Here is a 23,997-nt window from a genome sequence, read left to right on the forward strand (position 1 = left end):
TTCCGGCCTGGTGGCAGAGTCCTGCTGCGAGCATGGCTGCAGCCGCCCCTGTTCCGGTGGAGTTGGGCTTCGCCGAGGAGGCACCGGCCTGGAGGCTGCGCAGCGAGCAGTTTCCCAGCAAAGTGGGCGGGCGGCCCGCGTGGTTGGGCTTGGCGGAGCTGCCGGGGCCCGGGGCGCTGGCGTGTGCGCGCTGCGGCCGCCCGCTCGCCTTCCTGCTGCAGGTGTACGCACCGCTGCCGGGCCGGGACGACGCCTTCCACCGCAGCCTCTTTCTCTTCTGCTGTCGCGAGCCGCCGTGCTGCGCGGGCCTGCGAGGTGAGCGGCCGCCGGGACAGGACCCGGGCGAGGGTTGCCACGGGGGCTGAACCCTGGACGTAGGACGATCGGTTGGCGCGAGTGGTTGTATTCAGGTACCGGAATTGTCTTAGAATCGTGTCCCTTTCATCCTGGGCACGGACTCCTTAGAGCCAGTTTCTCTTGTCAGACGGAACTCTTCCCGGGTTTAAAAGCTCTTTAGCTTTTATTTTTTATTCCCTTTCATATAAAAACCGCCCCCCCGAAAGCAAAAACGTTAGTTTTTCCTTAAATGAGGTTTTATGAGGTGAAGCACCGAAAACGGTTCAAATGTTTCAATTATTTTGTTTCACTGAAAGATACTCTCCCGTACCCCTTTCTCCTCTTCATTTCAGTTTTTCGTAATCAGCTACCAAGGAACAACGCATTCTACTCCTATGAGCCCCCTTCTGAGACAGAAGCGTTGGGTACAGAATGTGTGAGCCTCCAGCTCAAGTCTGGAGCCCATCTCTGTCGGGTTTGTGGTTGCTTGGCCCCTATGACATGCTCGAGGTGCAAACAGGCACATTACTGCAGCAAGGAGCATCAGACATTAGACTGGCGGCTGGGACACAAGCAGGCTTGTACACAGTCAGGTAAGACCCTGTTTTCAACTTAGCTTCACCGTCTCTGTCAACTGAGGTACTCCAGTTTCTAGTTAAACTTGAAATTAGAAAACATACTTTAAAAGTTTTAGGAACTGGTAACATGAACACTTCACTAATCTAAAACACAACCAGCTTTATTTTTTTTATTAGATATTTTCTTTATATACATTTCAAATGCTATCCCGAAAGTTCCCTACACCCTCCCCCTAACCTACTCCCCTACCCACCCACTCCCACTTCTTGGCCCTGCCTTTCCCCTGTACTGGGGCATATGAAGTTTGCAAGACCAAGGGGCCTCTCTTCCCAATGATGGCCAACTAGGCCATCTTCTGCTACATATGCAGCTAGAGACAGGAGCTCTGGAGGTACTGGTTAGTACAACCAGCTTTATTAACAGGGAAAGAGTAGTTAACCGTGGTCATACAAAAAGCGTTACAATCACATTCATGCATCCCTGATCTGAATAATGAATTCTTAATTGTTCAGTGTCTTTGTAGACTGTATCTCTCCACTTTATTCATGCTTTTGTTGGTGTAAACAGATCTTTAGTGTTAGGTATTATGTATAATATCTAATACTCAAGAACAAGCAAGTGTTAACAGTTGTTACTCAGCATGTAGTGGTGGTGCCTATCTGTGGTCCTGGCACTCGAGTGCCAGCTGTGGGAGGACTTGGAGTTAGAGGGAAATCTAGGCAGCATAGTAAGAGCCTGTCTACTGACAGTAAGCCATGTTATATATGCAGCAGTGTCACACACACATTTACTGTCTATCACTTCATGTGATGGCTTGTGTGAGGTTACAGTGATGCCCTATTCCATAGCAGCTCTGATGGTCAACTATGATGAATTCACTCAACAACACAGATCTCAGAACTTAATGTCTTAGAAATGGGAAAATTTTAGGTCCTCAAAACTCAATGTTTATTAATGATGCTAATAACTTTATTGTAGACAAAATAGACCATATGGTTCCAGACCACAACTTCCTGTTTCCAGAATTTGAAATTGTAACAGAACCAGAAGATGACATTTTACCCGAGGTTGTGGAAATAGAGGATTATTCTGAAGTTACAGGAAGCATGGGTAAGGAGTCTGTGCATCAGCTTTACAGTACTGTGACCAAGTATACCTTAGGGGGAACCGGCAGGGAGGAAAGGCGCCTCAGTGTGTATCTGTGGGGAGGCAGAGAACGTCTTGGTAGAAGATTATAGAGCCTAAGTCACTACAGAACGTCTGACAAGAGAGGTCCTTTGTAATGTAGTCTTTTAGCTCCACTTTCACATACATCCTTTGGTTACTTTCTCTAGAGTCCATGCGTAGGGGCTGTGTCTTTGGTGGCCCACACAGGTGCTGATCATCAGTCCAGCATTCAGCGTGCCCCAAGATTGCTTATGCATGGGCTCAAACACCCAGCGACACACTTTGCCTCATGCTTCCAGTGAAGAAGCTGAAGTTCTAGGTATCATGTGTTTGAACAAAGAACTTAGATCTTACTCTAGAATCTGAACTTTTAAACCATAAAGTCAGGTTTATAGAACTAAATTAGAGTCTCAGTTTATGGCCTTATTTGCTGGAAGCATTACAAAATGAAAGAGACTTTTGAGACCCCGTTCATTCTTGGTAACAGATATATACATCAGGAAGAATGGTACCCAGTAGTTGGGGGGAGGGCTTATTCTCAGAAGGGAGACCATAGAAAGCTTAGCCAAGTAAAACGTCTTGTGACTGACAGAATAATGAAGGGCTGGAGAGATAGATCAGAGGAGAGCAATTACTAGTCTTGCAGAGGACCTAGGTTTGGTCCCTAAAACCTACATGACTCTTTTCTAATTCCAGTTCCAAGGGATCAAGTGCCCCCCTCCAGCCTTGACGAGCACATACATACTTATATACGTATCGGCAAAATATTCTCTCAAAATACATGTGCCATAGGAACTACCTGGATGTAACTACACTGTCTGCTCGGGCATGTACTGTTGCTCATGTTTTTACAATTGGCAAGTCATGAAAGTGGTTTCCTTCAGAAAGGATGTTAATGGGAGGGCTGGTGTACTCAAGAGTTGAGTGTAAGACTCTGCAATATAAGTATATAAGTAATCATTATATAAGAAGCAACCCAAAAAGTAAGTATTTGGATTACAGAACTACTTAATCCAAGCCAGTGACTTGACCGTAGATTCCTAGTAAAATATATTCCATGAATGAAGAAAAAAGCTGAAAAAAAGTTAAATGCACATGTTTTTCTTTCAGTTTGAGACAGATTCTCATGGAGGCCAAGCTGGCCTTGAACTGTCTTCTGCTTCCACTTGCAGAGTGCAAGCATTACAGGTCTTAGTCACATCATGTTATACCTGACTGCTGCTACTTTACTGAGTAATTTATGTCTTGGGTCTGGGAAAAGAGTAGTGCAGATTTGCAAAAAGATGAAGGTCCAATTTATACTGGAAGATGCCGGCAACTACATTTATCTACAACAAAGATTTAGAAATAATGACCGTCTTATTTGTAGTTAGACTCCATATCTATAAAATGTTCTATTTAGAGAGGTGATTGATTCTAGAACTAGGAAGGAAGTAGTTAAATTATAAGAAATCGAAGAAATTAATAGTTAAGAATTCAGTTATCATGGTTTTAATCTCAGCAATAGGGAGGTAGAGGCAGGATCTCCGAGTTCAAGGCCAGTGGGTCTACAGAGTGAGTTCCAGGAGGGCTACACACATTGAAATCCTGTCTCAAAAAATAAAAGAATTGAGTTACTATTGGATCCACTGATAGACACATAATCCCAGCGACTCAGGAGGTTAAAGGCAGGTTTGAAGTTCAGGGACTTCTAGGGCTACCAAATGAATTCAAGGCAAGCCTGAACAAATTTGTGAGACCCTACCTAGAAGAATAAAGGCAATGAGGGTTGAACCCAGCATAGAGCATTTTGCCTAATGTGTACCAGGCCCTTGATTGAATTCCTGGTTCTGAAAAACAGAAATCTCATTGATCATCAAAAATTACTTGTAGATAAAATAAAGGGACTTGGAGATCTTGAATTTGATCTGAAGCCGATTCTTGGTATTTGACAATCAACTATAGTACACGTTCAACATTTACAAGATAAATTTTAAAATGCTTCCCTGAAGTTACTGTGCTGTAGCTGAGAACTGGTTTGGACTGCAAGGAGAAAGGGGTTAAGAGGGAGGACACACAGGAGGGTTTTTGCCTCTGGGAGTTTCCTAAGGTTCCCTAAATTATTAATGCATTGCTTTCACACTTGAGAGAACCTCAGTCTCCGTGCCTCCTGGCTCTTTATGGCAGTTAAGTGCCATTCGTTAGTGCCGCCTCACAGACAGACTGCTATAGTCCTGAGCCATCAACCATATTTTGTTTTGAAACCTTAAAGACTAGATTTACATTGATTACATGTTACCCAAAAATAAGCACTAATGTTACTTGACTAGAGGAAGCTGTCTAATTAGAACTAGCTTCCCCAGACGTTTGAGTTGTGAAATTATGGGATCATCCCAGCATTCAATAATTATTGTGTTGTTTTTTTTTTTCAGGGGGAATTCCTGAGGAAGAACTCGATTCCATGGCAAAGCACGAATCCAAGGAAGATCACATATTCCAGAAGTTTAAATCTAAAATAGCCCTTGAACCAGAGCAGGTAAAATGGTATTTATACTTCCTTGTGTTCCCAGAATGACAGCCACCTTATCAAACCTATATGATTCACATGTTTACACACTGTACACACATAAATGTCTACACAAATATTAAGAAAAAAATCCATGACATGTTAATGTCAAGTTTTCCTAAGTTGCTTTATTGTAAACAAAAATTACTAAAGGCAGCTTCCCAAAAACATGGGCTCAACTAAGTGTCCAGGATAATGGGAAGCTTTCTGGAAATGGTGGTAAGTCTTAAGTAAGACAGGAAAAACACTCGGAAGCCAATTATAGTGAATTTACTCTTTAAAACAATTTAACCAACCCCATGTTGGTTGTTATAATCCTGACTATATATGAAGACAAGTGCTAACTAGCTACCTTGTGCCACGTTTTGTATGCAGACTCCAGTAATGAGTTAGTACAGTGTAGTGATAGGACTGACATTCCAGTGTGGGGTCAGTGCCTGTGGCTGAACCTGATAACCTGAGTTTGATCCTTGGGACCCACACAGTGGAAGAAGTTGACTTCCACACTTATACTTCAACACGAGTGCTGCCATGTGCATGTGTGTACACAATAATTTTTTATTGTTTTAGAAGATTCTGACATTTTAGGAGAGGAATATCACTATTAAGGAAATCAGGTGAAATAATGGCTTTTGAGGTTTAGGGGTGTTGGCAGTGTATAGGAGCCCATGTGGATCTTTTCCAGACAGTCCTCAGATCATGGTTCTATTGGAAATTCTTAGATGAGATATATTGATTTTTAGATTCTCAGGTATGGAAGAGGGATTAAACCCATCTGGATTTCTGGTGAAAATATTCCTCAAGAAAAAGATATTCCAGATTGCCCGTGTGGTGCCAAGAGAATATTTGAATTCCAGGTATGGCCTTAAATAATTACTATTTTTAGAAAAATTGATCTAGGTGGCTCAACATGCCAGAACAGAGGGGCTATAAAGTCAGAACAGACAAAAGTGCCCTTCTTATGTTGTCCTCTTCCCAGGTCATGCCTCAGCTGTTGAACCACCTGAAGGCAGACAGACTGGGCAAGAGCGTGGACTGGGGTGTCTTGGCTGTCTTCACCTGTGCTGAGAGCTGTAGCCTGGGTATTGGCTACACAGAAGAATTTGTGTGGAAGCAGGATGTGACAGATACACCTTAAAAGGGGTTAAATTCTTGCAAAAGATATAAAATAAAAACTTAAATAAAAACTTATGCCTCAGTACCTCATAACTCCATCTCTAGGACTTTATCTTAAGTAAACAGTTACCAAAGACATAAAAGTATAAAGATGTTGGTTTACAGTGTCTGCATTACTAAGACAAGTATCCAGTGACAGGAAATTAAACTGAGGTATATCCACAGCGAAGGGCAATGGTATAAATAGTACATAGACACCAAGAGGGGTGTAAACTAACATCAGGATACCATTGATTTTCACGGCATGTTTTATAGAAATACTCATGTGTGTGAAGAAAAAAATCTGCCAGAGAGATGGCTCAGCTGTTTGATATTATTACTGTCATTTTAAGTCTCTTTATGTTTTGCCTGAATGTATGAGCACCCCAAAGTACTTGGTGCCTTCAGAGGCCAGATGATGCTGGGTTCTGTGGGAGTTAGACACTTGTGAGCAGCTGGGTGAACACTGAGAATCAAACCGGGGTCTTCTGCAAAAATAGCTTGGGCTCAGTTAACCTCCCAGCCAGCTCTCCAGCTCCAGCTCAGCTAGTAAGAGTGCTTGCTACTCTCCAAAGGACCCAAGTTCAATTCCTAGCATTCACACCAGGAAGCACACAACTGCCTGTAACACCAGCTCCAGAGGATCTGTTGCCCCTTTTCTGGCCCCTGTGGGCATGCATGCATATGTGGCATAACTCCCAGATAACAAACAGAAAGTAAAGTCTTAAGGGTATCTGGAAAGGGAAGCTTTACAGCTATGTTTCCTATAAACCTGCACCCCCACCGCATTTCCCCACCTCTACATTTACACAGCCACAGAGGTGTGTAGGTAAAACTGAAGGAGACAAATTCTGTCTGGTACAGAACAAAGAGAAAGTGAGCTTTGTTAGACTAAGTAGGATAAAGGAGAAGCGCCAGGGATGGTGGGAGCCTGGATTTGAGGGAGGCCCGACTTCAGCACTGACTTTGAAAAGCTAGGGAACCTGCTTATAGAAGATTGATAAACTAGACCCTTGTCTTCCCTTTGTACAGACTGTCTTCCCAGGTTGACAGAGGCAAGTGAAGAGAGAAGAAACTGGCCCTGGCAGCAGTAACCTGAGTAGAGTGGGCCTGGGCCATCTTTCAGGTGTGAGGTGTTCCATAGGGTACACTGCCAAGCAGTGACCAAATCTTAAAAGGTTAATGGTGTTCCCAGTTGTCACTCAAAAGTGAATTCTCAACATCAGAGATCCACACTAAGACAAACCTGAACAGAGCTGTTGTATCATGTTACCCTAGCATTCTTGTTCACTCTGAATTTTAAGAGGCCACATCACACTCTACTACCATTGACTTTCTGACTACAGCATATTACACAAAGTCCTGGCCTATGAGTTCATACCACCTATGTGTACATTAAGATATATGGGATCATTTAGAGATTCCTAGGAGGAACCAAGCTACTTTTAAGGGGGAAATGCTGTTCATTTTAACTTGAAGCTAAATCAGTAAGAACCACGTAGAACTAGTATCCTAGTCCACAGCTGTGGAAGGAATTTACAGCAATTAGTGGCAAACATGTAGAAACTGACTCAGAAAAAAGACTCAGACAGAGGTGTGAGTGTGGCTTCACATCCCAAATGACCAGCAATGCTGTCTGCTCAGAATGTATTACAGAAAGTTCTAAATGCCGAGGGCTTTAAAAGTAAATGCGCTAAGGCATTTATAAACGGCAAGGGCTATTTGAGGATATCTCTAGGAAGTGTGGACGTGAATGTACCCAGCTAGGCACTCACTTGATTACATCTGGGTCAATCTTGGAAGTCCACAGATTCAAGGCTAAGTGGCTGCAAGATCCCTTCTCACTTAAAACCACTGTCTTGGTTTGTTTTGTCAACTCGACAGACCTAGAGGGAATCTTGAGAACAGGCTCTGTAAGATTGGCCTGTAAGCAAGTCTGGGGGGTATTGACTGATGTTGGCAAGCCCAACTCAATGTGTGGGTGGTGCCCCCTGGGAGTATAAGAAAGCAGGCTGAGCAGGCCAGTAAGCAGCATTCTCCCATACACTATAACTATGCTGAAATAAGCCCTTTCCTCCACAAAAGTTGCTTTTGGTCATGGTATTTTATCACAGTAAAAGAAACTCTAAGACAATCACATTCTCAAAAAGTCTGCTTCATGTATAATCTAGGTACAGTACACATAACATTCTAGTACATGCTAAGGGCTTTACTCTGGATGTAGGTCATTCCCTGCAAGCACGAGATCCTGTGTTCTATCCCCAGTAAGGATAAAAGGATATGCATAATACAGAACCAGTTTAATGGAGACCTTGGTGAGCTCTAGTGGCTTATAATCCCAGCTACTTGGAAGAGTAAGGCAGAATCACTGAGTTCATGGTCACCTGGGTCATACAACCCAAACCACAACATCCTGTCTCAAACAAAAGAAAGAAAGAAAGGAAACAAGCAAGGTACATGCATTAAAGCCCCAGCCATTGAAATATTGAAAATAAATACCAGAAAGAAAAAACAGAATTACTACTTATCAACCATTACATGCCTAGAACTTAAGGGTTCAAATGCAACCAACTCTTAATAGTAGTTAAACAAATAGGGCTGGAGAGATGGCTCAGTGGTTAAAAGCACTGACTGCTCTTCCAGAGGTCCTGAGTTCAATTCTCAGCAACCACCTGGTGGCTCACAACCATCTGTAATGGGATCCGATGCCCTCTTCTGGTGTGTCTGAAGACAGCTACAATGTACTCATAAACATAAAATAAATAAATCTTAAAAACAGTTCAACAAATAGATTGGAAAAAGTTAAATATACACCAACATTTTCTCTTCAAGTGTTACGAACAATTAAAACAAGAAACCATGATGAAATAATTAATTTTTATGAATTAGAAATGCCCCATATAAAAAGAATTATAAACTTTAAAAGAAACATGGAGAATACCTGTTTACACGGGGAAATAATCTTAGAGAGCAATACTAGAATAATGCCTTTCCCAATAGTTCATACATTACTGATGTCAGTAATGCCTGGGGTGTGCAACAAAGGGTACTTTGGGCTGGAGAGATGGCTCAGAGGTTAGGAGCACTGACTGCTCTTCCAGAGGTCCTGAGTTCAATTCCCAGCAACCACATGGTGGCTCACAACCATCTGTAATGGGATCCAATACCCTCTTCTGGTGTCTCTGAAGAGAGTAACAGTGTACTCACATAAAATAAATAAATCTTAAAAAAAAAAAAAAAGGGTACTTTGTACACTTTTGGGAGGGTTGTTGAAATCTAGTATTGATTTGTCAAAATTTAAGTCACACAAACTGTCTATAATACAGAAATTCCTCTTGTAAAAGTATACTATAGGAATCTATGTACGTATTCAAAACACATACAGGAATACCTGGCCCAACACTACAGCACTGTGCACTGCCACCACTAGGGGAGCTGTTCAAATCAAGGTATCTAAGAGGACATTACATTGCATCTTGGAAGTATAGCTGATACACTGACTGCAAAAGTCACAAGAAAACGTATGTTTCGGTATTTTTCCAAAAAATGAGATGTAAAGCAGCCCCAAAGGACAGATTTGCACGTTAAAAATTAGAGAAGCAAAACAGCTGGTAACTTTACATCCTAGTCCACCACCTCACCACACTTCACAAGTCAGCAAGGCAAAAAACCCACCCCCCACTCACCCAGTCCACGGTTCCTTCCCACACTTTGTCCTGAGTGACAGGATAGTTGGCAAGTACTAAGGACTAAACCTTATCCTCCCAGCTGCTGGCATTCAGTGGCACTCTTCTCAGTCTTGTTATCTCACACAGGACTCTAGTAACCCTAAAGGCCTGCTGCCACCGTCAGGCACACTGGAGAGCCAGGCATAATTAGCAGAAGATGGAGACACCCATTCACTAATCTGGAAGCTACCCGGGAAGACAGGGAAGGCTGGGGAGAAAAAGACTTCCTTCTGATTACACATCCTTGCAACTGTGCAAAATGTACTTTTAGAATTTAAAAGGACAGAATGCCCTCCAAAACAACGCAAGGCTTTAGAAGTGTCCACCTGATATTTCAAGAGAAAACCGCCATGACAAAAATATAATGCCAGAGAATTAGCTATCTGTGGATAGGGCATCAACTTGTATACTTGAATTACTAACTTACCCTCTGTCTCTTACTAGCTATGGAACCTTGGACAAGGCTTTGGCAAAGGCTGAAAAAGGAACAAAACAACTAAGTTGTTAAAAATCCCAGACACGGTGGACAATCTAGGAGACAAGAGGGTGTTCAATGGGAATCATAAAATCAGTGGCGTGTCCATTCTTACTGCGACAGTTATAAATGTTAACCAAAAATCAAACAGACAAGCAAACAAAACAATGGTCTCAGGCATTATATCTAAAATAAATTTCTTTGACAGTATGATCACATGACTTACAAGGTATCATTTATAACAAAAATCTAACAATTTACAAGCTGCATTTTTGTGCAGAGTACTCTGAAGAAAGAAAAGTATGTACAGCCATTGTTTTGATTAATACAACTATTCAGTCCTGCAATACTGGGAAGGCGGAATGTATCTGGCACAAAAATAACTCCTAAGAGTTACAAACTAGAAAAACAACACTTTTAAAAAAGATTTTTACTTTTCTGGTAGAAATATAAAAACTGGCTTGTGTGGGAAAGATTAAAATGAAAAGTCCAATTGTACAGGTGGCTTGAACACTTAAAGTTCTGTCCCTTAAACCAACAATCACCAACAGCAGTGCTTAAAATCTAAATATAAATAAATGGGCAGTGCCGCCCAAGTAGCAGCACAGAGCAAGCAACTCACAGTAGTGCTGCAGGGTGATTTCAGTGCAGAGGAGGGAACCTTTCCAGTATCCTGCAGTAGGACACACAGTGTCACTTCATGCTGCCACCTGTAACTGAGTGTCCTTACCAACTGTACCATCAGTGGTACCAAAACTGACTGGTTTTAAAAAACACGTGGATAGGGAAGGCAGGAGAACATGGCAGAAACTATGTGGTCTTCCTGAATCCCTTTAAGATGGGGTAGATGTTTTCAAATGCTTCATAAATCTCTGCTCTAACTTTAGCACCTACAAAGACACATGGAACAGAAACGAGATGGTTAAGAAGTAGCATCATTACCTTAAAGCATAGATACAGTTCTCTCTATACCTAGTTAAGACAAACAAATGGTGGAATCCCCTTATCGCCATCCTAGCTGTACCCACTACTCTACCCCCTTTTTTTGAGACAGGGTTTCTCTATGTAGCTCTGGCTGTCCTGGAACTTTCGTAGACCAGGCTGGCCTGCCTTTGCCTCTGCCTATGAATTACTAGGATTAAGGGCCATGCCCAGCTAGTTCTCCAGCTAGGTTTTTAGAACAGTATTTTCTAAGTGTTTTAAAAAGTGATACACTTAGCGACTTTTAAACACCCTAGACCATCATTTCCTCACTATATAGTTGGTCTGAGATCAGGATCCACAAGTCAGCGAGACAATATCTACTTCCTAGTCTAGTTCCTTCCCATACTTGGTCCTGAGTGACATGGTATCTGACAAGCACTGAGGACTGAAATCTTATTCTCCCAACTGTTGGAATTCAATTGAGCTCTTCTCAGTCTTGTAATCATACTCTACTAACCCCCAAGGTGCAAGGGCCAACTGAAAACATTCAGTGTCCCATCCCTGCCTGCTCCCACAGTCAAGCTTAATCTAGCTGACGGCTACAGCAGCAGCAGGACTCTGCAGTTCTTCTCATTCTTCTACCCTTCTCAAGAAGGTTAGAATGGGGTGCAAAACTTAAAAAGCATCCTTACACATGGCTAGACAACTGTTCTAACACAGAAAATGCCACCCCAACATCCTTTGCAGTTTCGTCCACTTCCCTTTCAACTTACCTGTTAATACAACTTTTCCAGAAACAAAAATAAGGAGAACAATTCTGGGTTTGATCATCCTGTAGATTAATCCAGGAAATAATTCTGGCTCATAGCTAGAAAGAAAATGGGAATACAGTTTAGAAATCACCAGCTTTGTGTGTTTCTGAATACAAGAGGCTTTGTGCCAGAAAGTCCTGAGTAAAGAATCCAGGTGTGCACAAGTAGGACACACAGGAAGAAACCCTTCAATCAGCCAGGAGCCGTGTGTCATGGACATAGTCACCAACTACTAGCTACATGTCCTCCTATCACTTAATGCTATCTTCAGACTCTAGAGTTTCTGTGATTAAAAACAAGAGTTGTATACTCATGGTCTGATGCAGTTTAAGCTAGTCTAGATATAGCACCTTATCAAAATCTCACCATTCACTCCTAAGCTAAGAGTGACAGTCAGCCTTGTAACCATCTCACCCTCCTGAGCAGAACTCTTCCTGGAGATGCCTGCTTTTCTAACAGGTGCCTTAACCAGAGTGAGAAGCCAGACATGAGCTTGGGAATGAACCGACTCCCTGGTCATACCATCTACCCGAACGGACATTAGTTAACATATCTAACACAGTCATTTCAGATTTCTTAGTTCAGTCTACAAAAGGATCTGTCTTTCTTCTGAGTGATCCAGAGATAAACTCAGAACAGGTCTATATGAGGAAGACAACATGAGTGAATTCCTGAAACTCAAACAGGAGTTTCTATGTTGAAAATTGTACCCAATATGTCAGGGTTAAAAGTGACATGGGCAGAGGCCATGGAGCAAGAGGAACCTGGTGAGTATGAGACAACTGGTAAGCTCACTGGTGTGGCTGCAAAGAGAAAACAGATGCCAAGATAAGGATGTGAGTAGGGATGCTACGCCAATATTCAGGCAGAGAAAGGCAAGAAATAATACTGGGCAGTCTACCTCTGCTGCTCATCTTTACACTGTATTGGTATGCTGACAAAAAAAAGATTCAAATTAGGAGAAAAGTGATAGAAGAAACTACAAATTCATGTATTTACATCTATTTACTGACTAACAAAATGGTGAGGCATACATACAGAGGTGAGCTAAATCATTCCAGTTAAAGAGTCTGGGTGTCATGTGACTAAGGAAATGGGGACTGTAAGGACAGTGGAGAGTGCAGTAGCTCAAATGTAGCAATACCTTAACTTAACTTGCAGTTATGTCATACATGCTTAGAAACTGCACGTCTTTTATGTACGTCATCTGAAATGATGCCTGAGTGGGTTATAAATGGACTGTTGGAAAACTACTCCCCATACTACTTAGACCTACCTACTGAACTGCTGGTGGGTCAACACAAGGCCTTCCAGCCTTATGGGGAACTTCACATCACAGCTCCCCACCATGTTCTGGATCTTGAAGTCTAAGAACTTAGCTGGGAAGCCCAACTTCTGCACAACTCTAGCATATTTTCTTGCTGCTAGTCTGGATTGTTCTTCACTACAGAAAGGAAAATCAGTGAGTTATATATGGAAGCCTAATAGAGTGATTTAGATGAATAACAAACAGAGTATAAGTTAGGAAAATAATTAAACTATCTCCGTGTCCTCAACAGAAACCATAAACCTACCAAAACATAAGCCTTCTATGTGGCACATTACTGCCAAGCCCTCAGATTTAAAGGACTCGATGTAGTGTGTGGTTCAATTAGCCTGGCCACCGTCATTACCACATTATGTCCTATAAATCTCTACTGAAATGAAAACTTCATCTTTATAAAAAAAATTAGTAAAATTTATTATTGGGAAATACAAATTCTATCTTCCTTTACATCAAATCTCTATCCATTTTTAGGACACCACTATTGGATAAAGCTATGATTTTCCAACTCAAGAGTTTTCATTTGAATATCAGAATGCAAATGGCAGTGCTACAACCAGAGCACAGGAGATCAGGAGTAACAGTGTGGGGCACCAAAGCTATGCAGAGTAATTAGAGCAAACCATTCAAAAATAACATGAGAAGTGCTACCTGATAGCAGAAGGACGCTAGAGCCTTTTTTTCTTTCATAATACACCCACTAGAAACAAAGCATTCCTTAAGGATACCTCTTGGCTCCCGTGCACACCATTTTTCCAGAACTGAAAATCAACGCAGTTGTCCGTGGCTCTCTTATTCTCATGATGACTGCAGCAAATCGCTAAAATGGTCAGAAAGAGGCATTAAAAAGGTGTGAACAAAGGGTAAAAAGAAAAGCTGTCTTCATGATGACTGAGGAAACACAGCCTGTGTGACTGAGGAAACAGAGCTGTGGTGCTGTAGGTCTCAGGTCAGACTATCTTTGCTACATCTTTGTTACCAATGAAATTAAAAAGTATCATTTAAAGTGGTTTTTTAAAAATTCTTTTTCTTACATTTATCTATTTTTTGTATTTCTTTATAAATTTCTAAAATTTATTTTTAGAAGACTTGATCTTTTTTCTACCATTTTCTAACCTTTTCCTCCTTCTCTTTTGAACTGTCCAAGTTTGTCCAACTAAAGCAACCCACGAGTACTGAAGTCACCACTGCAGAAAATACTTATGCTACACACAAAGGAAAAAAGACATGAAAGCTCCGGAAAGAATAATCATCTTATGGGGAACAGATGAATAAATGAGAACCAAGAAAGAATCAATCCTGTCAGACTCAGTAAACCAACTAACTCCTAATAAGGATAGGAGAGAAAGCCAGCCAGAAAAATCAATCAATAAAATTTCAGGAATCAGATGTTTTCCAATAATAGTTCTAAATGTAAATTGTCTCAACTATCTAATCAAAAGACAGAGTCTCGTTGGCTTTTCTAATCCCACCATCTGCTGACTGTAAGAAACACACCTCAATGGCAAAGACATGTACAAACTGAAAGTGACTGCAAATGAAAATAATAAAGTAAATAGACACAGAAAACAAGCGGGGTAACTACACTCATTATCTAAGAAAGCAGGCTTCAAGCAAACATGTGATGCGGCTACTACATCTTAACAAGGGGGAATGTCCACCAAATAGATATGGCGGTTGTAAATATTAAAAACAACAAAAACCTGATTAGCTAAAGTGAACAGTGACCAAACTGATTCTTTAGAGTCAATCCTCCGATTAGCCTTATACTCAACTAAAAACAACATGAAATAGATCCCACATTTCCTATACTTAAGACCATTCTTTCCCTCAATCTCTAGATACTGCTCCATTGCCAGTTTCAGGATGACATACAACTAATGAAATTATAGTACAAAGCTGGGAACAATGACACACAGTTTTAATTCAGCATTCAGAAGGCAGAGACAGAATGAGTTTGAGACCATAAAAAATGAAAAAAAAAATCATACTATAAAGTATCAGCCCTATTACGGACAGAAACATAAGGCAGGCAATGTCTATATGGTAGGACTCCACTGGGTTTGGGCTAGGAATATACCCTTCTACTAATAATGAAGCTGGCAGCCTGAGAACCTGACCTGCATGCACAATACACATACAGCCCTCTCCAAACCCAGAAACCCAGGACCCACAAACCAGGATCCAACCTACACAGATACACACACACACACACACACACACAGAGCACTTAAAAACAATGGAATAAGTCTCTCCTTCCTTTGATGATCATCAAACACAGATATTCAGTTATGTCCAAGTATAAGTTGAATGTGTTGGGGGAGGCTGATTGCTTAATTCTGATTGCTTTGGATGCAAAAGGCAAACTATGCCCTCTGAGTAAACTTTTAAGGAGAATATCCTATTTATCATGCAAAACTGGGTATGCTTATCACTAAAATCAGTTTCACCACGACTTCACAATAGACAGGTTCTATAACCTAAATCTGTTTGTCAAAGAGAAAACCATACCCTAATAACCAGACTCCTCTCTCCTTTAGTTCTATAGTAGCCCAGCAATCAGGGGCCCTTGAGTCTGTTCTCATTCACATAGCACACCCTCATTTCTAACAGTGTATTTCTTTCTGATCTGTACTAATGCCTATAAAGGAACTGTTAAATTTTGGAATCTGTGTGGACCTTTAATTCCTTGAATAAAAAAGCCAAGGAGCTCACAGGAGAATGCATAAGGCACTCCCACAGAAGAAAGTAGCGGCTCTCATGGCCAATATTAACTAAAAATATACAAAAAGGGGCAAGGTGAGGGACTGAGATTAACTGGTGAAGGAAATGGGGCTATCCCAGAAAAACTAAAATACGGTACTGAGACTAACGGCCAGGTTGTGGTATAGAAAATTTCAAGGTGTCTGAAGAATTTACAAATAACTAGAATAGTGTGTTCCTTAATGACCTATCAAGTTGTAAAAGGACAAAAGCCTGATTACCCTCTTCCTGGCCACCAGCTAGCAGTAGCTGTCCTGAGTTCTTTTGTTACCTTTTCTTTTTCATTAAGAAAACTTATATACATGTATACGTGTGCGCACACCCACAAACATCTTCTTTTCCTTTATTAAAAGGAACCTATGAGGTACTGGTTTCCACATTACAGGTTTACAGGTACCCTTGGGTGAACACTTCCCACCTTAGGAAACTGTTTCTACAAATGTTCTCAACCTAGCCTTCTCCTTCACCACTCAGGCACCCAGGCAGCTCTCTATCTACACCTCTCAACTGTCTGCTCATCTATCAGTGCAGATGCCCCCTATGGAAAAAAGAAAAAAAACCTTTCCTACTGGTGCAGGTTAAAAAAGGAAAATGAAAGAAAAGAGAAAAAAAAGAAAAGCCTTTTAACACACCATAGGCTGTCATCTTGGAAACTGGTGCTTTCTCCCTCGTACTTCTTTTTTTCTTTTAAATTCCAATGTTGTGGCTTGAACAATGGAGCCCACAGGCTCATATATTTGGATGTTTAGTCACTAGAGAACGGAATTGTTTAAGAATGAAGGATTAAGAAGTGTGGCTTTGGGCTGGTGAGATGGCTCAGTGGGTAAGAGCACCCGACTGCTCTTCCGAAGGTCCAGAGTTCAAGTCCCAGCAACCACATGGTGGCTCACAACCATCCGTAACGAGATCTGGCGCCCTCTTCTGGAGTGTCTGAAGACAGCTACAGTGTACTTACGTATAATAAATAAATAAATCTTAAAAAAAAAGAAGTGTGGCTTTGTTGTGTTGCTGAGTCAGACTCTGAAACCACAAAAGCCCACTCCAGGCAGTGTGTCTCTGCCTGCTGCCTTCAGCTCAGAAAGTAAGGCACTCAGTTACTGCTCTAGCACTATGCCTAGCTGGGTCTGGCCATGGTGTCCATGGGCTAACCCTCTAAAACTGTAAGTGAGCCCCCAACAAGCAAATGCTTTCTTTTATAAGAGTTGCTTTGGTTGTGATGGTTCACAGCAATACAACAGTAACTAAGACACATGGTGATAGAATCAAGTCTTTGAGCTTGCTAGGCAGTGCTCTACCACAAGCCATACAGGTCCTGCAGGTTCTGTATTAGAAAAGCCATCTGTGGCCATTCCACCCAGAACACACTTGATCTTAGTGATGGTTTGTATATGCTTGGGCCAGTGAGTGGCACTATTAAGAGGTGTGGTCTTGTTGGAGTAGGTGTGCCACTGTGGGTGTGGGCTTAAGACCCCCATCCTATGTCTGGAAGCGAGTCTTCCACTAGCAGGCTTCAGATGAAGATGTAGAACTCTCAGATCCTCCTACACCCCATGCCTAGGACTAGATACTGCCATGTTCTCTTCTTGATGTTAACCTCTGAACCTGTAAGCCAGTCTCAAATATATATATATATATTGTCCTTTATAAGATTTGTCTTGGTCATGGTGTCTGTTCACAGCAATAAAACCCTAAGACAGAAGTTAGTAACAGGAGTTGGGCATTGCTGTGATAGGCCTGACCATGTTTTTGTTTGGAGGAATGTGGATTTTTGGGACTTTGGAAAGCAGTGCAATGCTTTAAGTTGGGCTCAATGGGCTCTCCTAGTAGGAATATGGAAGACTTAGTTGCTGAGTATGATTTGAGCTGTGCAGATCTGGCCCAAGTGGTTTCAGTGGAGAATGTCAGAATGTGGCCTAGAGACTGTTTCTGTGGTATTTTGGTGAAGAATGGAGCTACTTTTTACCCTTGTCTAAAGAGTCTACCTGAGTCTAAAGTAAAGAGATTTGTATTTGATTTCTTGGACAAAGAAAGTCTTAAAGAGGCTCAACAGAGACTTTGTTCTCTGGCTAAGTCTCATGAAGAACGTTTTGAACAAGTGTAGCAAGCTTAGAAAGGAAAAATATAAAATATATGGTTCAAGTATTAAAGAGGCACCAGGAAGTGAAATGGAACTGAATCCTATGTTCTGGGAAATAACAGGTTAAGGGATTTGGGGGCAAGAGCCTACCCCACTAAATTTAGATCCAGGCATGGTGGTACACACCTTTAATCCCAGGAGACAAAGCCAAACAGATCTCTGAGTTCAGGGCCAGCCTGGGACAAAGCAGATTCTAGCTTAAAAAAAAAAAAAAAAGCTTAAATGCAGGCTTGATGGTACATGCCTTTAATTTCAGCATTACAGGAGACAGAGCCATGTAGATTTCGGAGTTCAAGGTCAATCTACAGAGCCAGTTCCAGGAAAGCCAAGCTTAGGCTGAGAGGGAGTCTGAAAACAGGAAGCTGGTAATAAGGGGGCCATGTTCCAGCCCCAGCAAGCAGTAGAACACGGCAGCGTTGGCCACGTGGCTTTGGCTTTAGAGTGAAAAATAGAAGGGACTACTGGGATAATTGATGCTGGTTAGCTTCAGCTAAGAAATTAGTGGTAATTAAGAGACCAGCATCACTGAGGCGAATCTTCTGGAAAGTGTTTTCTGAGAGCATAAAGAAACTGTGTTCAAGAGATAGCCAAGGTTGTACCTCGTCCTGCAGCTGTACTTGTTAATGTGTTAAGAGTCTCCCAGATGGCACTGGTTTTGAAGGCATGAAGGAGTCAAGAAGAGCCGCTGAGGCTTGGCACTGTGAGAAGCCATAGAAGGTCATTGGTGAAGGTGCAGCCTCAGTTGCAGCTGACAGCCCAGGACTGAAGGGGTCATGCAAAGGAGTTGAAGCTTGGCACTATAAAGAGAACCTTGCTATTGGTGAAGCCTAGTTGCATCAGAAGACCCAGTTTATTGTAGACACCGGCATCATGGGTTGATCACCAAGAATAGATCAACCTGAGCTTAGAGTGCTACAGAGGGCAGTGCTGGAGAAGTGATACTAGCCCTTTGAAGGAGTCCAGAAGATTATGTATGGATTCCAGACATTGAAGTTGCCTTGGAGACCCCAAGATGTCTGAGATGCCAGAGTCATCGGCATCTGTTGAGGAAAGCTGCTAATAGGGAGTGGAACCAACCCAGAAGAAAGAAGTTTTTTGTAGTCAACAAAGATGAAAAAGGACTTGGAGATCTGAAGACCGCTTTGGCATCAGATATGGAGATGCAGTTTGGAGTTTGCCCAGCTTGCTTCCTGTCTTGATTTGGGGATTACAGTTAAGTGACTGGATGGATTTCAGAAGAAACGTTGAACAATGAACTTTTAACATTGTTGAGACTGCTATAGAGTATCAGGACTTTGGAAGTTAGACTAAATGTACTTTTTAATTATGCTATGGCTAGATATGGCCCCCATAAACTAATGTGTTTGTATAGGCCTATGGGGGCCAGGGAGTGGAATGTGATGGTTTATATATGCTTGGGCCAGGGAGTGGCACTAGACCCTCATCCTATCTGTCTGGAAGAGAGTCTTCAGATGACGATGTAGAACATTCAGCTCTATGTGTACCATGCCTGCCTACATGTTGCCATGCTCCCACCTTGATGATAATGGACCTCTGAACCTGTAAGCCAGTCCCAAATATATGTTGCCCTTTATAAGACTCGCCTTGGTCATGGTATCTGCTTACAGCAATAAAACCCTAACTAATCAATCTTGTCTATCAAAAAACCTTAAAAGTTATACAGAAGTAGGAAAACATGTAAAAAACTTTTTGTACTTATAGCCAGCAATTATTACTGACCCATCTTTTACCCCCATCCCAACTCTTCCACAGCATTACTGAAGTAGATACCACAAGTATGTCACTAGGTATGCTTCAGGATCTAAATGGGATATTCTGTTTGCCAACTTCATGCTGGGTGTTCACTACAATGTGAGTGTATATAAACTTAGTTTATTATATGGATTTCTACATTTAGAGGGCCACATATATAGTAGGTATTTAATAAAATACAAGTTACAGAACTGAGGACACAGCTTAGTGGACAGCTCTTCCCTAGAGTGGTTAGGGTCCTAGGTTGAAACTCCAATACTGAGCCGGGCATGGTGGCGCACACCTTTAATCCCAGCACTCGGGAGGCAGAGGCAGGCGGATTTCTGAGTTCGAGGCCAGCCTGGTCTACAAAGTGAGCTCCAGGACAGCCAGAGCTATAAAGAGAAACCCTGTCTCGTAAAAACAAACAAAAAAACAAAACAAAAAAAACAAAACAAAAAAAAAAACTCCAATACTGCAAAAACAAGAAAATCAAACAAAATGAAAACATCCCAGAATAAACTTTTTCCATGCACTTAACATTCAAGATACATAGGATACATACTCATTTTGTTGATATCTAGAAACAAGCACAATATAAATTTTCTCACCAACATTTAGGAAACATTTTCTGTTTATCTCATACAGTATGGAATGCATGAAAATGGGTCTGACCTTGGGATTATATTCAGCATTTCTTGCACGAAGTGCAATGGTCTTTAGGTCAAGTTTACAGCCAAGATTCACGGTGGATACAATATTTCTGCAAGAAATTTGAAAACATGATTACTGAAAATACATAACTTTTACAAAGGACTTGGAGATCTGAAAAAGGACTTGGAGATCTGAAGACCGCTTTGGCATCAGATATCGAGATGCAGTTTGGAGTTTGCCCAGCTTGCTTCCTGTCTTGATGTCTTTAGGTAAAATTTACAAAGGCAATGTCTTTAGGTAAAATTTACAACCAAGATTTTCTATGAATACAGTATTTCTGCAAGAAATTTGAAAAGAAAATATGGTTAAGATTAATTGATAATTCATTGTTTTTTCACCAAGCTTTAATTTAAAAAAACATAATAAAACTCTGCTGACTTTAGTCTAAAAAGTGCTCCATACTAGATATTCTCACTTATACTCAAAATGTCCTATGAGGTGGTAACTACTCCTCCCATAGTCAGACAAACCAGCTGAGCCTCTAGGGAATGTACTATCGTTGGCTTGGGATGCACATGATAACTAGCCAGCTTAGCCAAACTAGCGAATTTCATGCTAGTGACAAATCCCATCTTAAAAACCAGGGTGGGAAGCCAGGCAGTGGTGGCGCACGCCTTTAATCCCGAGGCAGAGGCAGGCGAATTTCTGAGTTCGAGGCCAGCCTGGTCTACAGAGTGAGTTCCAGGCTAGCCAGAGCTATACCTGTCTCGAAAAACAAAAACAAACAAACAAAAAAAAATTAAAATTAAAAAATAAAAACCAGGGTGGGTAGTGTCCTGAGAAAGAACACTTCAGACTCTCTACTGACACACAGAGGGTGCATGTACACACACACAAACATCACCATTTTCCACCCAGGTCTAAAGGACTGTTTCATGACACTATATCCTGCTCTTCAAGTTGTCTATGAAATACTTTGTTTTCCATCTTGAGACCAGGTTTTTCTTTGTAGCCCTGGCCATACTGGAACTTGCTCTGTAGACCAGGTTGTCCTAGAACACACAGAGATCTGCCTGCCTATGCTTCTTCAGTGCTGGGATTAAAGGCGTGTGCTTCCACCACCTGGCCTAGAACTTTTAATAAAAACCGAAACATAGCAAACTCAACCTTTTCTGTAGTTTTCTAGGTCTTTCAAAGTAGACAGACCTGAAATGAACAATGCCATCAAATGCAATTAATAGACCATCAACTGTTACACAAGAACTCCAGACAACCAGCTCTAGTTCATTGTTGCTCCCTGCTCTCTTTTCACTCTCTACAAAGAATACTTTTGAAATCTAGTGACTCAAAGTCTTGCTCAACAGCAAGGCAACACGGTGGGAGGCTTAGGCAGGAGTATTCTCAAGAATTCAAAGCAGCTAACTTATATTCCATAGACAGCACCACCCTAGCCAGCTTTATCAAGTGAGACAGTCTCAAATATACCCCCAAAAATTTAATTTAAAAATTAAATTTTGCCGGGCGTGGTGGCACACGCCTTTAATCCCAGCACTCGGGAGGCAGAGGCAGGAGGATTTCTGAGTTCGAGGCCAGCCTGGTCTACAAAGTGAGTTCCAGGACAGCCAGGGCTATACAGAGAAACCCTGTCTCAAAAAACCAAAAAAAAAAAAAATTAAATTTTACTGGACTAGTTTTCTCTAGTACATAATCAGAAAGTGAGGTAGATCAAATGTTTTCAATTTTCCAATATCTATTTCCCCCCAACCTAGGAAATACTAAGAAAAAATTCTTGTTTTACTTAAAAATGGGTTTGACTCAGCATGCCCATACGTGAACTGAATTTTCAGGTACACTTTGGTGCGCCTGTCACAAATTTAGTCATGCAAATAATAAATGTGTTATTTTAGAAAGTTAAATATTGGGAAGGGGATAACATTTGGAATGTAGATAATAAAATAATAAATTTTTTAAAAAAAGAAAGTTAAATATTTACCTGAATTCTTTATAAGGCTGCTGCACTGACACCTAATAAGGAATGTTTTTAGATAATGGAAACAGTAATGTGGTTGATTGCATGCTCTGTGGATATGGAAATAAGTGTATGTCCTAAGCTGGCTCTCATAAATGACTTTAATCAGAAGTATGAACCTGAACGCCTGTGGACGTCAAGCAGGCGTGAAGAAATAGTTTACAGCAGTACAAACAACAGGAGTGCTTATAGGGCTCTTCTCCTTAAACTCAAAAGTCACCTTAACATTGTATACAGCCAAGGTCGAATCAGGCTATGCCACGTAGCTTAAAAATGAGGTGGCAGGGCTTACAAATGACGGTATGTATGCAGAAAGCTAAGTGTAATAGGAAACAACGCTGAAAGTAGGAAGGTGGAGTTACTAAACACAAAACCCAAATAGTGTTGTCTGCAAAGAACCCTTTAATCAGCCTTTAAGCTTTCTTAAAGTAAAGCTGTATTCTTGTTACTAAGTGGTATCTGGACAGTTTGGGCTGTTTGAGGAAGAAAAAAGCCTAAACCTCCCACCTTTTTACATGTGGGAAATACTTTACTTAGGCAGAAAAATTCATCAAGACAAGAACTGCTATCCCTACTCTGAGAGTGACATAGATCTCCAAAGATATAAATACAGCCCTCACAGCCAAAACTGAAGAGAATCCTGGACCCCTAAGACCTGTGCTGATACTCTGGTCAAAGCTGTGATCCAACTGGCCAGTGACTCAGCCAATTAGCTACAAGGAAATGTCCCAGTATCAATGAAGCTCAGGTTGCGTTTCTGTGGCCCAAATACACAAACACAAGCAACTCCATTTCTAAGGGAAAGTCTCTGCTCAGAGTACTGACCCACTCTGTAGCTTCAATTCCTACAAGAACAGATAAAGTCACAGTATAACAGAATTACCACTGGGCCACTTCCTTAAGTAAATCCAGTGTCTGGATGCAAACAGTACAATAACACTGAGCGCCTCCTTTGGTGCAGAGACATAGGGCAGGGGACGGAGGACAAGGAACACAACAGAAAACCCATGAATACATACGCGCACACACTCACTGTTACGCACAGGGGCTTGGGGTGGTGAGAGAGGTACTCACTGAAGCTGCGGTACAATCCCAGAGCTCTCAGAAGCTGGTGTGGCAGGAGTGATAGGGGTCATAGGAGTCATTGGTGAAGGGTACAAGGGGGTGGTGCCTGGCAACGGTGCAGTGGTCAGAGTTTGAGAATGGAAGAGTTGTGGGGTCTGGCCTGAGGCGCCCTGTGTGGGTTGCTGAGATGTTGATTGCTGTACGGAGGCTGCTGCAGTTGCTACTGCCTGCTGTTGTTGCTGCTGCTGCTGCTGTTGCTGCTGCTGCTGCTGTCTTTGTTGCTCTTCCAAAATAGAGAGACTGTTGGTGTTCTGAATAGGCTGTGGAGTAAGTCCTGTGCCGTAAGGCATCATTGGACTGAAGATGGGAATTCCAGGAGTCATGGCGCCCTGTGGAAAGCAAAGAGAGCAATGATTAAGATACTAATGGTGGGTAATTTAAGATTTTCCCTAGTGAAACCCAAGTAAAGTAAAAAGACTAATGTTTTCTGAATATAATAGGTCATTAAATACTAGGGAAGAATTTGTATTCTGAGATGCACCACTATCTTCT

The 23,997-nt window shown here is 41.6% G+C and overlaps 2 protein-coding genes across 7 annotated transcripts in view; one reads left to right on the forward strand and one right to left on the reverse strand.

Moving 5' to 3' along the window:
* Nucleotides 1-15,228, forward strand: Pdcd2 (programmed cell death 2). 2 transcript variants are annotated; one of them, XM_029471238.2, is made up of 6 exons: nucleotides 1-315; nucleotides 690-929; nucleotides 1,894-2,025; nucleotides 4,494-4,597; nucleotides 5,371-5,484; nucleotides 14,193-15,228. In XM_029471238.2, exons 1-6 carry the CDS (start codon nucleotides 33-35, stop codon nucleotides 14,274-14,276), a joined length of 957 nt encoding a protein of 318 aa, XP_029327098.1. In that variant the 5' UTR covers nucleotides 1-32; the 3' UTR covers nucleotides 14,277-15,228. The 2 variants fall into 2 exon arrangements, with proteins under 2 accessions (XP_029327098.1, XP_021004882.1); XM_021149223.3 differs by lacking the exon at nucleotides 14,193-15,228 and adding an exon at nucleotides 5,607-5,814.
* Tbp (TATA-box binding protein) overlaps nucleotides 8,462-23,997 on the reverse strand; it is a 19,935-nt gene continuing 4,399 nt past the window's right edge. For 4 of the 5 annotated variants that reach the window (XM_021149749.2, XM_085832989.1, XM_085832990.1 and 1 more), the window contains exons 3-8: nucleotides 23,455-23,834; nucleotides 20,373-20,460; nucleotides 13,774-13,865; nucleotides 12,998-13,165; nucleotides 11,683-11,777; nucleotides 8,462-10,875 (exon numbers count right to left, since the gene is read on the reverse strand). In XM_021149749.2, coding sequence (XP_021005408.1) covers nucleotides 10,796-10,875; nucleotides 11,683-11,777; nucleotides 12,998-13,165; nucleotides 13,774-13,865; nucleotides 20,373-20,460; nucleotides 23,455-23,834 — 903 coding nt within the window. In that variant the 3' untranslated portion in view covers nucleotides 8,462-10,795. The remainder of the gene's footprint in view (nucleotides 10,876-11,682; nucleotides 11,778-12,997; nucleotides 13,166-13,773; nucleotides 13,866-20,372; nucleotides 20,461-23,454; nucleotides 23,835-23,997) is intronic. The other variant, XM_029471240.2, reaches the window with a different exon arrangement.

Source organism: Mus caroli, unplaced genomic scaffold (assembly GCF_978045245.1).
Source record: "Mus caroli unplaced genomic scaffold, Mus_caroli_1 scaffold_18, whole genome shotgun sequence".
Taxonomy (NCBI): domain Eukaryota; kingdom Metazoa; phylum Chordata; class Mammalia; order Rodentia; family Muridae; genus Mus; species Mus caroli.

Coding starts and splice junctions, on each gene's coding strand:
- Pdcd2 (XM_021149223.3), top strand. CDS start 33: ATGGCTGCAGCCGCCCCTGTTCCGGTGGAGTTGGGCTTCGCCGAGGAG. Junction 316..689: donor GTGCTGCGCGGGCCTGCGAG/GTGAGCGGCCGC, acceptor TCTTCATTTCAG/TTTTTCGTAATCAGCTACCA. Junction 4,598..5,370: donor TAGCCCTTGAACCAGAGCAG/GTAAAATGGTAT, acceptor ATTGATTTTTAG/ATTCTCAGGTATGGAAGAGG.